Source organism: Dermochelys coriacea, chromosome 26 (genome assembly GCF_009764565.3).
Source record: "Dermochelys coriacea isolate rDerCor1 chromosome 26, rDerCor1.pri.v4, whole genome shotgun sequence".
Classification (NCBI taxonomy): domain Eukaryota; kingdom Metazoa; phylum Chordata; order Testudines; family Dermochelyidae; genus Dermochelys; species Dermochelys coriacea.
Window position 1 is genome coordinate 13,995,962 of NC_050093.1, and position 14,408 is coordinate 14,010,369.

General features: G+C 60.3%; 2 protein-coding genes across 2 annotated transcripts; one reads left to right on the forward strand and one right to left on the reverse strand.

Annotated features, from left to right (window-relative positions):
• On the forward strand, positions 1-5,310 carry LOC119848735 (pulmonary surfactant-associated protein B-like). Its single transcript, XM_038384904.2, has 6 exons — positions 1-161; positions 1,523-1,653; positions 3,494-3,604; positions 3,867-4,038; positions 4,368-4,503; positions 5,079-5,310. Exons 1-5 carry the CDS (start codon positions 14-16, stop codon positions 4,379-4,381), a joined length of 576 nt encoding a protein of 191 aa, XP_038240832.2. The 5' UTR covers positions 1-13; the 3' UTR covers positions 4,382-4,503; positions 5,079-5,310.
• A 924-nt stretch (positions 5,311-6,234) lies between these two features.
• Positions 6,235-12,463, reverse strand: MYL7 (myosin light chain 7). The gene is made up of 7 exons (XM_043503051.1): positions 12,417-12,463; positions 11,259-11,369; positions 10,335-10,410; positions 8,423-8,527; positions 7,586-7,664; positions 6,683-6,731; positions 6,235-6,406 (listed from the first exon to the last, which is right to left on the reverse strand). The coding sequence occupies exons 1-7, from the start codon at positions 12,417-12,419 to the stop codon at positions 6,305-6,307; spliced, it is 525 nt and encodes a 174-aa protein (XP_043358986.1). The 5' UTR covers positions 12,420-12,463; the 3' UTR covers positions 6,235-6,304.
• Between the last annotated feature and the right edge of the window lie 1,945 nt (positions 12,464-14,408).

Below are 14,408 nucleotides of genomic sequence, written 5' to 3' on the forward strand. Positions count from 1 at the left end.
CTCTGGCTTTCAGATGCTCCTACTGGCCCAGCCAGACCCCTCCGCCTCCTTCACTTGGGCTATAAAAGCCACCATAAGAGCTCTGGCCGGCCATTCCTGCAGCCGTCGGGCTCCAATGGCTTCAATACTCGGCCTCCTATTGCTCTTCATTGTGGCCACAGGTAAGAAGCAAGGGAGGGGTAGGCTTGCTTCCCATCTCCCCCCACGTCCATTGCCAGGCCCCAGTCAGGAGCCAGCCAAGAGCACCGAAGGGTTTTAGGATCCAAGCGCTGCTAACAGGCAGGTGCATCTGCTTCTGGACCAGCGAGATGGGAGGGGGCAAACATCGTTATCGTGCAAAGGGCTCTGGGGTTTGCTGGCCAGCCAGCCGCGGGTCGGGCCCAGCCATGCTGGTTAGAACAACGATCCATTTGCTAGTTTCGCTTGCACCCCGGCTGCTGGGATCAGGTGATTAGATCAGCATCTCCGCTTTCCTTTCAGAAAAAAAGGGAGTTTCTCACCTTTGAGGCTGAAGAGAAACACGTGGACCCCAAAACATGCCAGCCCCAGAAGGCCAATAAAAATACTCCCCCCCTTATTAATTTGAAATCTCATGATTTTGGAGGCCAGACTCCTGATTTTTAGTCACTCAGGGTTGACCGCTCTGGTCCCTGAGCTAGAAGAACCCACGGAGCATTTCAACAGAGTCGGGTAGGAAGGGAAGCCAGTGAGCTGCTTTTGGATTTCCCTGTCTCTTCCTTTGATGCCTCTGGTCTTGGGTATTATTAGAGGCAGGATCCTGGGTGGGCTGGGCCCTGGTTCTGCTCTGGTCTGGCAAGTCCCACCACGTTTCTATGGACAAGGCCCCCACATATTGCAGTGCAGTTAGACCAGTTTTCCGTAGCTTATCAGCTCCTAGGGCAGGGGCTTTGTTTTTGGGGTGTGTTTGTACATTGCCTGGCATAACGGGGTCCTGGTAATTCAAATACATCATCCTAATAATATAATATTCCTCTTGAGGATTTTGGGATGCTCCAGACAGCAGCAGATCCCGCTTAGCCTTTCCTTTTGGTATCTGTTACTAGAAAGGCTCTGTTTGATTTCTTGCGCGTTAATGGAAAGGCTAATGAATGACCCACTGGGGCAGACTGCCCCCCCGGCATAACCCCACGAGAATGAACACAGTCACACCCAGGAAGACCCTGGTTCTGTACATCCCGGAGAACCTCTTATCCCATAGCCTGCCCTTCTAGGGTCTCTTTGTATCTTGAGACATCCCATCGGCAAGGTGGGGCCAGCTCTGCTCCAGGGAGACTGATGCATGCTGCATGCAGAACCTGTTGTTATCTAGAGCTGAAGATTTACCCAGCTGAATGGCAGAAAGGCTGATTGACCAGCTGTGGGGCTGGCCATGGGGACAGAGCGTGACACACCAGATAGGGGTTGGGAGGTCACGTTCTCCGGAAGCGCTCCTGGGCCAGTGAGAGGGCGTTATAGGTCCGCAGGGCTTTGCCCCCCTCCCACTTGTCTCTTTGTTGGGCAGCGTTGGCTGGGCAAGATTTGGTTCCCACGCGATGTTTGCAAGGACCCAAGTTCTGGTGCCAGGATGCGGCCACGGCTATAGAATGCCAGAGGGAGCAGTACTGCATGAGCCTCTGGGCCGCCGTTCCTCCAGTGAGTACTAGAGCCGCGTTCGTCTCTCCTCCCCCTTTCCTCGGGGGGTGCTGGAGCCGCGTCCGTTTCTCCCCTTCCCCATTTCCATGCCTTGTCCCTTCCCCACTGGCTGTCCATGCAGGGAGCGAGGGGAGGGGAACTGACTGCAGTTGGGTGACAAAAGATGGGGCAAGGGGCAGTGCGGAGGGGTGCTGGGTGCCCAGCCTGGGTGCTGCAGGCGCTCGGGGGCTAAGGGAGGGATTCTCTGGGAGCGGAACTCAGCAGGGCCCGGAGAGGGGCCTCAGGAGACACAGGGATGAAATTTCCTGAGCTCTGGGCTGCGGTGGCAATGCACCGGGTGCAGAAGGAGTTGGCTGGTTTGGCAATGGAAGGCGGGGGCCTGGATGAGTCAGAGAAGCTGGGGAGGAGTGGAAACCCCCTTCCCTGGTCTCCAGCTCTGCATGACTCCCAACCCAGCTGCCTGCGCCCCCCCTCCCAGTCCTGCAGTGCCCAGATGGGGCAGGGAGAGGGGGTCAGGGCAGCTGATGGAGCGGAGCCAGGAATGATCCCTGCTGCGGGAGCTGCTCCTGGCTGCAGCGGAGGTGGCAGGAGCCACTTATGACCCACAGGGGGGTCAGCCCAGCCAGCTGCCCTGCTCTACTCCCTGCCCCCCAGCACCAGGGAGGAGCTGAGGTAGCTAGTGAGGCAATGGCAGGAGCCAGCCACTGCAGCAGCCCTTCTACTCCATGGCCCAACTGCTACGCCCTCTGCTTCTGACCCCACTACCCTCCCTTATCCCATCTCCCTTGACCTCCACCCCCCCCCCCAGGTCAAGGTAGGTAAAACTTCGCTTGTGTTGGTGAGGAAGGGTGGTCCAGTGGTGGGGGCACTAGCCTGCGCCGCCACAGGCTCCCTGAGTAACCTTCAGCAGGTCACTTTGTCTCTCTGTGCCTCAGTATCCCTATCTGTAAAATGGGGAACATAGCACAGCCCTGCCTCCCGGGGGGGGGGGTTTGAAAGGATAAATGTAGATCTGGTTTTTTTCCCCCCATGTGAAATTTCAAGTTTTCAGCCAAAATATTGAAAACCATCGTATTTCAGTTTTTCAAACTCTGCTGCGGTGCCTCATGGGAGTCATAGTTCAGGTGCCTCATGCACCCATTCACCTCTATGGGCTGACTGGACTACATCTCCCATGATGCATTACAGTCTCTCCTCTTATTGTGGCCGCTGCCTCTCCCCGGTGCATCATGGGAGACGATGTTCAGCTGGGGAGCCCGGGCCATAGAGGAGGCTGGAAGCAGGAAGCACCTGAACTACAGCTCCCATGAGACACTTCAGCATTGAAATATTTTGGTCGCTCCGTTTTTTTGGATGAACAAGCAACATTTCTCACGGGCAGCAGACGCTTTCCGGGGAGCATTTCGCTGAGTCAAAAACCCAGTTTCCCACTGAAAAACAGCTTCAAGGGGAAACGTTCAACCAGCCTTAATAAATACACTGAAGATTGTGCGGCCCTCAAAGATTGTCTTTGGGGGCAGGGAGCGTGTCATTTTGTTCTGCGTTTGTGCAGTGCCTGGTACTGGGGCCCTGCCCCATAACCACCTTCCTCAGTGCTCCTACACTGTGAATAATGACTAAGAATAATAATTAGGGCTAGACCAACGATTGAGATAGATAATGGCGGGGATACTGCTGCCCTGTGGTCAGAGGAGGTAACAATAGACCACCTGGCCCAGCCCCACTGAGAACCCCTCTTGGGCTGGGCGTTGTCCCCCGGTTAGTGCTGCCCTGGGCCTGGCCGCACGGGTCCCTGGTCCGATAGCTGCACTACAGGGCCTCTCGGTTCTCTCTGGGGCAGTGGGATCAGCTGGAGGAGGAAGATGAGGCTCAGTCCTCTGCCAAGAAGTGCACGTTCTGCACCCAGATGGTGGAGATGCTCAAGTCGAAAGTTGGCGACGATCCCGACGAGGTAAGTCACCCAGTGCTGCTTGCGCTGCGGGTTGGCCTGCCCAGTGGTTAGAGCGGGGGGGCCTGAGGAACGATGGGATGAGGAGGGAGATGATGTAGGGAGAGAAAGGAGAGGGCGTGACGGTGATGGGAGAGTGGGGAAAGAGAGGGAGAGATGGGGAGCGGACCGGGGCATGAATCCCTGGCTGATGGTGAAGTTATGGGAGAGCAAAGGGTGGCCGGAGCATGGTGCCATAGCTTACGGGCCAGGGATCTCGCCGCAGGACACAATCAACAAGGCCCTGAAATCCATGTGCAGGGCCGTGAACAAACGCCTGGCCCGGATGTGCAGATTGCTGCAGAAAAAGTACAAAGATCAGATCACAGAGGGACTGCAGGATGGCAGTGAGGCCGGAGAGATCTGCACCAACATCAGATGGTGCAAGGAATCCCCAGGTGAGAGCACGAAGGTGGGCCACAGTTCATCCCCCACGGGAAACTTCGGGCCAGGCTCCTCGGGTCTTCTCCCAGAAACATGGACTGGGCTGTCCCTCTCCCGGCCCAGCAATTGCCCCCACTCCAGGAACTGTCCCCTGCAGAGTTCACCCCCTCCCGCATCTCCAGGGATCCTCCCCCAACTTGTTCTTCCCCCATCCCCTGGATTATCCCACTAGGGCTCAGCTGCCCCCCGGCCCGGCTCTAAGGTGCCGCACTGAGGATGCCTAGGCCGGCCTGCCCGGAGGGCTGGAGCTGCTCTGACCCGGAAACGCTGTCTTTCCCTCCAGAGTTCTTGAACTGATGCCCGCCGCTTGCCCCGAGGCCACGCCAATTCCCCAAAGCTTCTCACTGCTGCTGCTGCTGATTGTGCCCACCTGCGTTGCACAGAACTGGCTGGATGGAGCATGGCATGGGGCCAGCTGGGTACGTGATGCCCCCAAGGCAGATCCCTGGGCTGGGGGAGTGAGGTGGGGAGCAGGACCCACTGGCGCTCAGGTCTGACCTATGGCACCATGCCCTGGAGGTGACGCTGGAGCAGCAGCCGGGGCTCCTTCAACCCAGTGCCTCAGCCCGGCCCGGCCCGCTTGAGGGCTGCGGTGTCTCCGGGGCCCACGTGCTCCTTGGTCTGTGATGCCCTGGGCGGGGTGGCTGCACATCGGGGACCGGCAGAGCTTAAAGCAGGAGCTCACGGCTCCACAGCTGGGGCTGCCCCATGCTCATCTCTAGAGATCGGGCACAGAGGGGGGCCTGGAGCACACAACTGATGGCTCCATGTGCCCATGGGGATGGGTGCTCTGGGGACCCGCTCACCAGTGGGTGCTCCAAACAGGACCCAGGGTTATGTGCCCCAGGCAGTGCGGGCAGTGGGGGGCATATGGGGGGCTAGCCCAGTCAGGGCTGTGGATGGGGGTATAGCCTGGAGCTGAAGGCGGAAAGCAGGACCCTTCCTGGCTAAGCTCACAGGCTGACTGCCCCATGCTGCTGTCTCCCTCATCCAGGACCGAGGCAGGCCGGAGCAGACAACCCGAGGACCGTGGCTTTGCCAGCTCTTGGCCATCAGCTTGGCTCTGGCAGTCTGGCATCTCTTCTGCTGGATATCTTGGGCCGGATGCTGAGCTGGTGCACGTGGGCACAGCTCCAGGCCATGCCGATTTGCACCAGCCGGGCATCTGACCCCCTTTCCCCACCCCACTGCTTTTTGCTTCTTTGTGAATAAAGTGCTTTGGACAACTTGACGCTGGTTTAATGCCCCTGCTGGGCAGGGAGGGCGGGCAGGTGGAAACGAGCCTTTCGGCCCCAGAGCTGCTGATGCTGCTTGAGAAACATTTGTCCCAGCCACAATCCTGCCTCTCTCCGGTCCAGCGTCTGCATTTCCTTCCTGCGCTCCTTATCCCAGGGGCCCTGACGATGTCATGGGCTGGGCGCGGGTGGGGTGGCCCTGGCCCCTGCAGCTCCTTCCCCCCTCGCCCTCCAGACCAGAGCTGGGAGCGGGGAGCAGGAAAGGGAGCGGAAGCTGTTGGCTCAGAAGACGACGTGCCTGAGAAATGGTGAGCGCAGGAGGGGAAAGTGGCCCCCAGCGAAGCAGAAACCGCCCCGTGTTCCTAGCTCACCGTGGAGGGAGAAGAGGGACGGGGTGGGACATGGTGACTGTTGCGTGTTGGTCACCCGGCTCCCCTGCGCAGAGGAGCCTCTCAGGCCAGGAGACGATCCTGTGACAGCCCTTCCTCTGCTGTGCCAGGGGGGAGCCACCCCCAGGGTGTGGACAAGGGGCCTCCCCACGGGCGTGAGCTTCAGATTCTCCCCCAGGCTGGTTCCCGCAAGGGCGGATTCCCAATGCCCCCTGCCTCCATCACGGGAGAGCGCCCCTGCAGGACTTGCGTCGTCCTCCGTCCCGGGGCCTGCCCGCCACTCCCCACCGGGGCCCAGCGTGGAGGAGGGCACCATGGGCTGCATGCCCAGGAGAGGCCCTTTGCATCCCAGTCCCCCACCAGCCCTTGTGCCAGGATCCCCCTGGCCTCACACCCAGTGCTTAGGGAATGGCCTCGAGCTGTGCCTGGCCCTTTGAAACAAGCCCTTAGCTTCCCTCTCCCCACTGGCCCCAGACGGGGCCTCCCTCCATCCTTCCCCACTGGTCACACACAGGGGGCTGTCTTGTTTGATGGGCTCGGGTTTTTATTTCAATGGGGCTAGGCGTGGGGCACATGCCGACTGGCCGCATCACCCGTCAGTCCTCCTTCTCGTCGCCGTGGGTGATGATGTAACAGAGGGATTTGTAATCGATGTTTCCCGCCACGTCGATGGGCGTCACCGCAAACATCTGCTCCACCTGGGCAGGAGAGAGCAGGGGTGGGGACGTGAGCAGGGATCTGCTCCACCTGGGAAGGGATCCCAGCCACTTCCCGGGGTCGGGCCCACCGGGGAGGCCTCAGCCGGGGCACCAAAGATCTGAGTGGCTGGCGGGCATCCAGATCTGCCACGGGGGGCCTTGTGGTGCAAAGCCAGCGCAGCACGGAGGGGGTTCCTGCCAACCGGTGGGGTTAAAGGCAGGGGGAGCTCCTGGGACCCACACATTTGGCAGGGGGGAGAGCAGGGGCCGTCTCACCTCCTCCGGGGTGAACTTGTCTGCCTGGGTCAGCAGGAGCTGCTTAAACCTGCAAACGAAACAGGACGCGAGTGAGAACGCAGAGCCCTGGGTTTGTGCCCGCTGCCCCCGGGGCCAGGCAGGGACCTGGGGGGTTGGGGCCTAAAGGGGGTAGGGGCCAGGTCGGGGTCTGACAGACAGGGCCTGGCAAGGGGCAAGGTGGGGGCTGGAGGGGGGCAGGGGCTGGATAAGGTCTAGAAGGGGGGCAGGGTTGGTAGGGTGTGGGGGGGCGATTCCAGGGGCCAGGTCCCGCAGGACTAGACAGATCTGCCCACTGAACACAGAGACTCTTTTTCACCCCACATTTTCCAAACTGGCCTCTCAGTTGCTGGGACCCGTTCAGCCCGGCTGCTCCCCAACTCCGCGCCCCTTCCGGGGCTGCAGCTGTGGCAGCCCACGTCGCCCCCCCACGGCTGTTTCCCCATTGGGGCAGTGACCAGGGGGGCCCTGGCCCTGGAGCCCTTCTGGCTCCAGCACACTCCCCGTTTGGCCCAGGACGCCCCCGGCACTAGGATGGCACAGAGCCGGCTCTGCTCCTGGCGTTGCCATTCACCGGAGAGGCCTTGCCCTTCCCCGCGAGGCATCGGGCACCTGGGAATCTGGCCCTGAGAGCCCAGCCTGAGGCACCCCGGGCTCTGATTTGCAGCCTCCACCCCACCCCCATTGAGTTCAGTCTGATCTGGGGGCGCGCAGCCCCCCTCCCACCCCGAGACACCAGGCGAAGGGCATCTCCACCGGGGCTTCCAAAAGCCGAGGCCCCAGAAGCAGAGGCTGCTCATGTCCCTTTGGGCCAAGGGGTGCTAGGTCCCCCAGGCCTGCGACTCCCCCCCCCTCCTCCTCCCAGCTTGGGGTGCTTTGACTCACTCGTCCTTGTTCACATGGCCGGTTCCGCTGGGGTCGAAGAGTTTGAAAGCGTTGAGGATGGATTCCTCCGGGTCGGTGCCTGGGGAGGGCAGGGGGGGCTGGTTAGCTCAGGATGAAAGGCCGAGGCTCCCCAGCCACGTTCCCCTGGCTCTAGGCCCCCCCATTCCTGTCTCGGGGCCGGGGCGCGGCACTGCTTCTCTTTGCACTCCGAGCCTGTGAGGCAGGATGAGCCGACGACCCTCCCTCTCCTCAGAGGTGCTGGGAACCCACATTCCCTGCCTGCGCCCCGACTGCTCTGAGGTGTCAAAGCCACATCTCAGAGGGCAGCTGCAGCCCCCGTGCCCGCCCCCGGGGCCCCGGGGTGGGGGGGTTGGGTTCCAGCAGGTAAAAGCTGAGTTAAGCAGCAGCAGGAGACCGCACGGCTTTTCCAGCATGGATCACGTGGAGCCCGGCAGCACTCAGCCATGGCTCACGCCCAGAGCCTGGGACAGGGGACCTGGCCACGCCTAGGAGGGGATGCTGGCAAAGCTATTGAGGGAATCAGTGAGGATGCTGCAGCGGTTTGGAGGCTCGTCTGGGATGCGGGAAACCTGTGCCACCCCAGTGTGACCTTGGGCAAGGCACCCAGTCACTCCGTGCCTCAGTTTCCCCATCTGTCCCATGGGAATCATAACCCCGTGTGTATGAGGATCAATAAATCACGGAGGGTGAGGCGCTCGGATGCTCTGGCGATGGGGCCCGGAATGTCCCAGAGGTATATAGAGCCCAGATTTGAACGGACCCCCTCCAGCTCTCAGCCCCATACGGCTCCCAGAGGAGGCACCTTGGCCTACTCACCATTCAGCTTCTCCCCAAAGAGTGCGAGGAAGACGGTGAAGTTGATGGGGCCCTTCCCTTCCTTCAGCATCTCATCCAGCTCCTCATCCTTCATGTTCAATTTCCCTGGTGAGGAGGGGAGGCCCGGTGAAAGCCCATCTTCCCCAGAATGCCTCTGGCCCCCCGGCCGGAGCACCGTTCGCTTTCTGGCGGCAGGAGCGGGCCCCACCCCATGGAGCCCTACTGCTGTACAGCGGGAGGCCCGGATCCCAGCACAACCCAAGCAGGGAGGTAGCTCCAGCCAGGGAGCTGGCACATCATGCCATCGGATGACACGACCCACGCTGAGCTCTGTTCTCACTCTCTGCTACCTCTGGGGCAGCGGCTGGCTCTTGCTATGTGTCTGGGCAGCACCCAGCACGATGGGGGGCCCCTGATCTTTGTCAGGGTCGGAGCAGGGCCTGGCATGACAGTGGTACCCCCGATCTCAGCTGGGGTGGGTGCAGGGCCTGACACGACGGGTCCCCTTGATCTGGGTCGGGGTGGGTGCAGGGCCCAGCACGACGGGTCCCCTTGATCTCAGTCGGGGTCTATAGGCCGATCTCCGTGGCAGTGTCGACGGAGAGAGCCATCTCCGCAGAGCCCCCTTGCACCCTCCCCCTTCGATTGCCTTTGATAAAAGCACCAGAAGGGCCGGGCCGGGATCCGAGCTGAGCTGGGCCCGCTTCTCGGGCTGCTCTAGGAGGAGGTGCGCTTCGCCCCTGAGCTGGCCCCAGCCCCGCAGCGGGCGGTGGGCTGAGCCCAGAAGCCGATCGCCTCACTCCCCCACAGTGCAGGCAAGCAGAGCCAGCCTTATCAGCGATGACGCAGGGGAAGGAAATCATGAGATGCCAAGCTCAAGTGCCCGGTGGAAAGAGCGTGCTGGCTACTTAATCAGCGGCCCTGCCGATAAGCAGCCAGCTCCCGCTGTCAGCCAAGGGGGTGAGGGGCTGGGTATTTTTGGAGCTAGCAGCTAGCTTCCTCCATGGATTTGTAACATAAAGGCCGCGTCTTGCTAGAGCTGTGCCCCCCGGCCCCACCCGCTCCCCGGCGGTGCAGGATCCCCCAGCAGCCCATGTCCCCATTCACAGGTGCGTTACCCACTGGCCGGACCCTCCTTTACTGGGCACCAGCCCATGGGCCCGTGGTGGTTGAGAATTCCCTGCCTTTCTCCTGCTCCGAGGGCTCCCCTCTTCCTCAGGCCCAAGGGGTAGGCCCGTGCTCAGAGGGTGCGGGGGGGGGGGGCCGCATCAGCACCACAGGGCTGAGGAAGCAAGAAGCAGCTTTGTTCCTGGGGTCCCAGCGTAAGTGCAGGAGTCTCCCAGTTTTGCTTTGAATGAACTGAAAATTCAGCCCCTTTTTCGCGTCCTGTGTCTGTGCAGCACCTGGCGCCACGGGGCCACGGCTGGGGAACTAGACACCAGGCTGATACAAGGGAATACCAAAGCAAATCTCGCACAAAGCTGCCATGGCTGAGATTAAGGAATTTCAGACCCTTTCGATTCCAAGCGATGCACCGGGCCCAGGTTTGGACTGGTATGGAACTGGGGAAGTCACTTTCACAAGAGATCGGGACAACAGGGAACCTCCGCTGCCTTCCCACCAGAGGGCAAGCCACTCAAGCCAGAGCGGGTGGATGGGGATAGATAGATAGATACATAGATAGATAGATAGATAGATAGAGTGGATGGGGATAGATAGATAGATGGTGATGTCCTGACAAGTTTGTCATTCTTTGGGCACCTCTGTGGTCTGTGTTTGAAGCTTGCAGCGAGATCCAGGGCTGGGGGTTTGCTGAGGCCTGGCATTTCACGACAATGATTACTGGGGATAGCTTGGTGCCTGCCCCTGGCCAAGGAGCACTGGGAGGGTGGGGGGTGAGGTGCTCACTCACCAAGCTGGGAGTAGGTCTCCTTCAGGTCTGATTTCGTGATAATGCCGTCACGGTTCTGGTCAATGCAGCTGAATGCCTGGGAACAGAACGAGACGCTGAGCCCTGACTGCAGCCCTTGGCACCAGCCCCCTCACTCTCTCGGTAGGGCAGAACCTCCCTCCAGCTGGCATCTTCCCCTCTCCCTAGCCTTGCCCCAGCAGGAGTGGGGAGCTCCAGCCCAGCTTGCCATGGCTGAGTCCCTAGGTCACATTATTCCCTGCAGCCCCAGCCCGGCTGACTTGCGAGCGTCACGATATTTGGCATTTCCCCCTTCAAGCTTCAGCTCCCGGAGTCAGGTGATTTGGGGAGAATGTCGGCTTTGGTTCCAAACAAGTGTCTTGTGGTTGGGGAGAAGAGCTAAAAAACGTGACCACGAGAGGCTCAGAAACCAGCCGGTCAATGCAAAGTGCGGTGTATTGCAAACTGTGTGAAAAGTCTGAGCTGTCACATTGAATTATAAGGGGATTCCTGGTCCTGCTTGCAGGCTTGGGGGGCTCTGCAGGGTAGCCTGCAATCTGGGTCCCGTGCAGTCAGTCTGCCTAGAGCAAGGTGGGGTGAATTGGGCCTCGCTGCCACAGGGAGCAGCCTGTTTTGTCTCTCTCTGGTTTTGGGTCTTGTGTGTTAAGCTTCTGGATTCTAAGACATAAAGTCGTGCTATGCTACCGCCCTCCTGCAAGATGGCTGACGCTTGGGTTCTAGCTCGCTGTGTGTGTGCTGTGACTACTTGGGGTAGCTAGCGCTGAATACTCCCCCCTCTCTCTTTGCAAAGGCCATGGCCGTGACCCTGCTTTCACCACGGGCCATATCCCTGCGTGGGCACCATGTGCATTGCCCATGCTCCCCGGCATGCTGGCGTTCATGCACCATGGGCCGCGGCACCCTCACCTCCTTGAACTCCTGGATCTGAGACTGCTCGAACATGGAGAAGACGTTGGAGGAGCCCCTCTGGGCGCGCTTGGCGGCAGCTTTGCTTCGGGTCCCGGCTTTCCGGCTGGCCTGCAGGGGAAAGAGCCAATCAGAGTGCAGGGAGTCCTGCTGTCTCTGGCAGAGCCAATCAAAGCACAGGGAATCCTGCTGTCTCTGGCAGTGCCAATGAGAGCACAAGGAATCCTGCTGAGCCCAGCAGAGCCAATGAGAGGGCAGGGAATCCTGCTGTCTCTGGCAGCACCAATGAGAGCACAGGGAATCCTGCTGTCCCCAACAGAGCCAATCAGAGCACAGGGAATCCTGCTGAGCCCAGCAGAGCCAATCAGCGAGGAGCCCTGTGCCACATGCCAGCCCCAGCGAGGAGCCCTGTGGTGCGTGCCAGTGGGCACAAGCGGCAGAAGGGGAGCCCCATGCTGGCGCGAAAGGTGCCTCCCTCTCCGGTGTCTGGGACCAGCGTGATTCAAACACACAAACAGTTTTAAACCACTGATAACCCCCAGCACCTTCAAACTCCCGTCAAACCTCTCAGGGGGCAATGGGGCAGGGGGAAGGAAGGGGCTCTCTAGGGCAGGTATCTGCATGGGGGGGGGTCAGCTGCTAGTGGGTGAAGGGCTCTGGGTCTGGGGGGGTGGCAAGGGCTGGAGGGAGGCAGGGAAAGGTCCCCAGTAATCTCAGGGCTGCTGAGTTCTTCCCTTCCCTGCTTTCTTTGGCTGCATGTTCCCCACAGGGGCTGTAAGCTCTGGGGCTGGGGCTGGCAATGGGGCTGGGGGAGAGGGGGCTGGTGCCGACAATGGGGTTCTAGGGGGACAGCAGTGGAGTCTGCGGGCAGTACTGGGGTTGACAATGGGTATCTAGGGGCTGGCAATGGGGCTCATGGGGGCAGCAATGGGGCTCTGGCATGGCCCAGGCTGGTCCCCCCGAGTTAGTGTCCTGCTGCATGCCGAGGGGCTGCTCCTAGCATGTGCTTTTGCCCCAGGATGTGGGGGGCTGAAGCCGTTCTCGGGGGGGGGCATGCTCAGCACAGTGCCCCAGGTCTGATGGCTCCCACTCAGAACAGCCCCGTCCAGGAGCTGGACGTTGGTTCCAGTGAGGGGTTGGGGGGCGGGGGGGACTCACCATCCTGCTGTGTCAGCTCCTCCGCAGCGAGGGGGTGGCTGGGCTTCGCTATATACTGCTGCTTATCACCTCCGTGGCTAAATTAGGAGCAGAACAGGGGGAGAGCGCCAAACTTGGCAGTCTCGGCGCAGAGCCGGCCGGGGTGATAAGGGCTGGATGACAGCGACATTCCACTGGGGTGGGCCCCGGGGAGCCTGCTCGAGTGCTATGGAAGGGGTCCCCAGGTGGCCGCAGAGCAGCCGGGGTCTTTATACTGGTCACGGCCCGGGATTTCCCTTCCTTGGGAAATTCTGAGAGCACAAAATTTGGTTTGGCTCCGAATCAGAACAAAACAAAGTCGAACGTTCCAGTGAAACGCAGCTTTCGAACCCCGGCATGTGGTTCAGGTCGACTGGCCCGTTCTGGGGTGGGGGGGCTGCAGCCGCTCGCTCGGTCCCTCGCCGGACTGTTTAAACCGTGGCTTTCTGTTATTGACACCGGCCCAACCCATATAATACAGTGGGAAACAAAAAGGAACCGTCCGATCCGATCGGGTCGAGACGGGACCTTCTCGAAATGCTTCGTCCACATTGAGTAAGCAGCAGGGCCAGGGAGGCAGGGCGGCCTAGTGGCTATAGCACAGCGCCAGGAGGTGAGGTTGAACCCTGACTTCGAGCTAGTCGTGTGCAGCCGAAACGCAAAGTGCCCCCTGTGCCGGGTTCCCCGCCTGGCGCACCCAAGTATGGAGGCCACCCAGAGTTGTGGCCGCTTGTAAAAACATTGCCCCAAGCCAGGCTGCTGGGAGGTCTGTGTGGGAAGCCCTCGGGAAACTGAGGCAGGTAGGGAGCGGGCTGAAAGTCAGCAGGGATGGTTCTGATTTACAGGGCCCCCCATGGAGACTCAGGCTGGAGAGAGGCTCTTGCCTCACACCCGGCCTCCAGCTCCTGCTGTGAAGGTTGCTGAGGAAAGGAATGCTTTGGCTTCCCTCACCCCCCAGCACCGAGGGTGCTCTCCACGGGGGTCGCCTGTTGTGTCCCTGGCACGCGGGCTTCCCTCCCATTCCCCATTGCTCACCATGGCCTTCCCCAGCGACCCAGAGAGAGCCAGCCATCGCGTGGGCTTTGGCCTTGGACACTCCCCACTGAGAACTTCTCAGCCACTCCGGCCGGTGGGTGGGAGTCCCCCCTGGAGCACGTTTTTGGAGGAGTCGCCTCCGAACAGCTGAGCTCACCACAGGAGGAGCAAAGCGTCGGCCTCCCCTCGTGTGCAACGTGCAGGCAGACCAGCCGAGGTCTGGGCAGGGGCAGGGTTCCTCCCAAACCTACCCACTGCTGCTCCTCTTGCTCTGGGCCTCTCAAAGGGAACTGAGAAGGGTACGTCTTGGCGCCCGCACTGAAGCCGGCGCGGTTCATCTGGGCTTACGGCATCTCGGGTGCAGCAGCTCAGGTCCCTGTTAGCCAATATTATAACACAAGACAGAAGGCTTGTGCTGAACTACGACCCCAGAACTCCCCGCGTACTTTGGTCTTTAGGCTAAAGCTCTGTCATAGAATCACAGAATCTCAGGGTTGGAAGGGACCTCAGGAGGTCATCTAGTCCAACCTCCTGCTCAAAGCAGGACCAACCCCAACTAAATCATCCCAGCCAGGGCTTTGTCAAGCCTGGCCTTAAAAACCTCTAAGGAAGGAGATTCCACCACCTCCCTAGGTAACCCATTCCAGTGCTTCACCACCCTCCTAGTGAAACAGTGTTTCCTAATATCCAACCTAAATCTCCCCCACTGCAACTTGAGACCATTGCTCCTCGTTCTGTCATCTGCCACCACTGAGAGCAGTCTAGATCCATCCTCTTTGGAACCCCCCTTTCAGGTAATTGAAAGTTGCTATCAAATCCCCCCTCACTCTTCTCTTCTGCAGACTAAATAACGCCCCGTCCGTGTCTCCTATCCTCGGATCAGGTTTCGGCATGGCAACGTCTGAGCAGTTCCCCTGTAATCTTTGCTCCTCGGGCGGT

Coding starts and splice junctions, on each gene's coding strand:
- LOC119848735 (XM_038384904.2), top strand. CDS start 14: ATGCTCCTACTGGCCCAGCCAGACCCCTCCGCCTCCTTCACTTGGGCT. Junction 1,654..3,493: donor TCTGGGCCGCCGTTCCTCCA/GTGAGTACTAGA, acceptor TCTCTGGGGCAG/TGGGATCAGCTGGAGGAGGA. Junction 3,605..3,866: donor TTGGCGACGATCCCGACGAG/GTAAGTCACCCA, acceptor ATCTCGCCGCAG/GACACAATCAACAAGGCCCT.
- MYL7 (XM_043503051.1), bottom strand. Junction 6,732..7,585: donor GGCCATGTGAACAAGGACGA/GTGAGTCAAAGC, acceptor TTTCGTTTGCAG/GTTTAAGCAGCTCCTGCTGA. Junction 6,407..6,682: donor ACAAGTTCACCCCGGAGGAG/GTGAGACGGCCC, acceptor TCTCCTGCCCAG/GTGGAGCAGATGTTTGCGGT.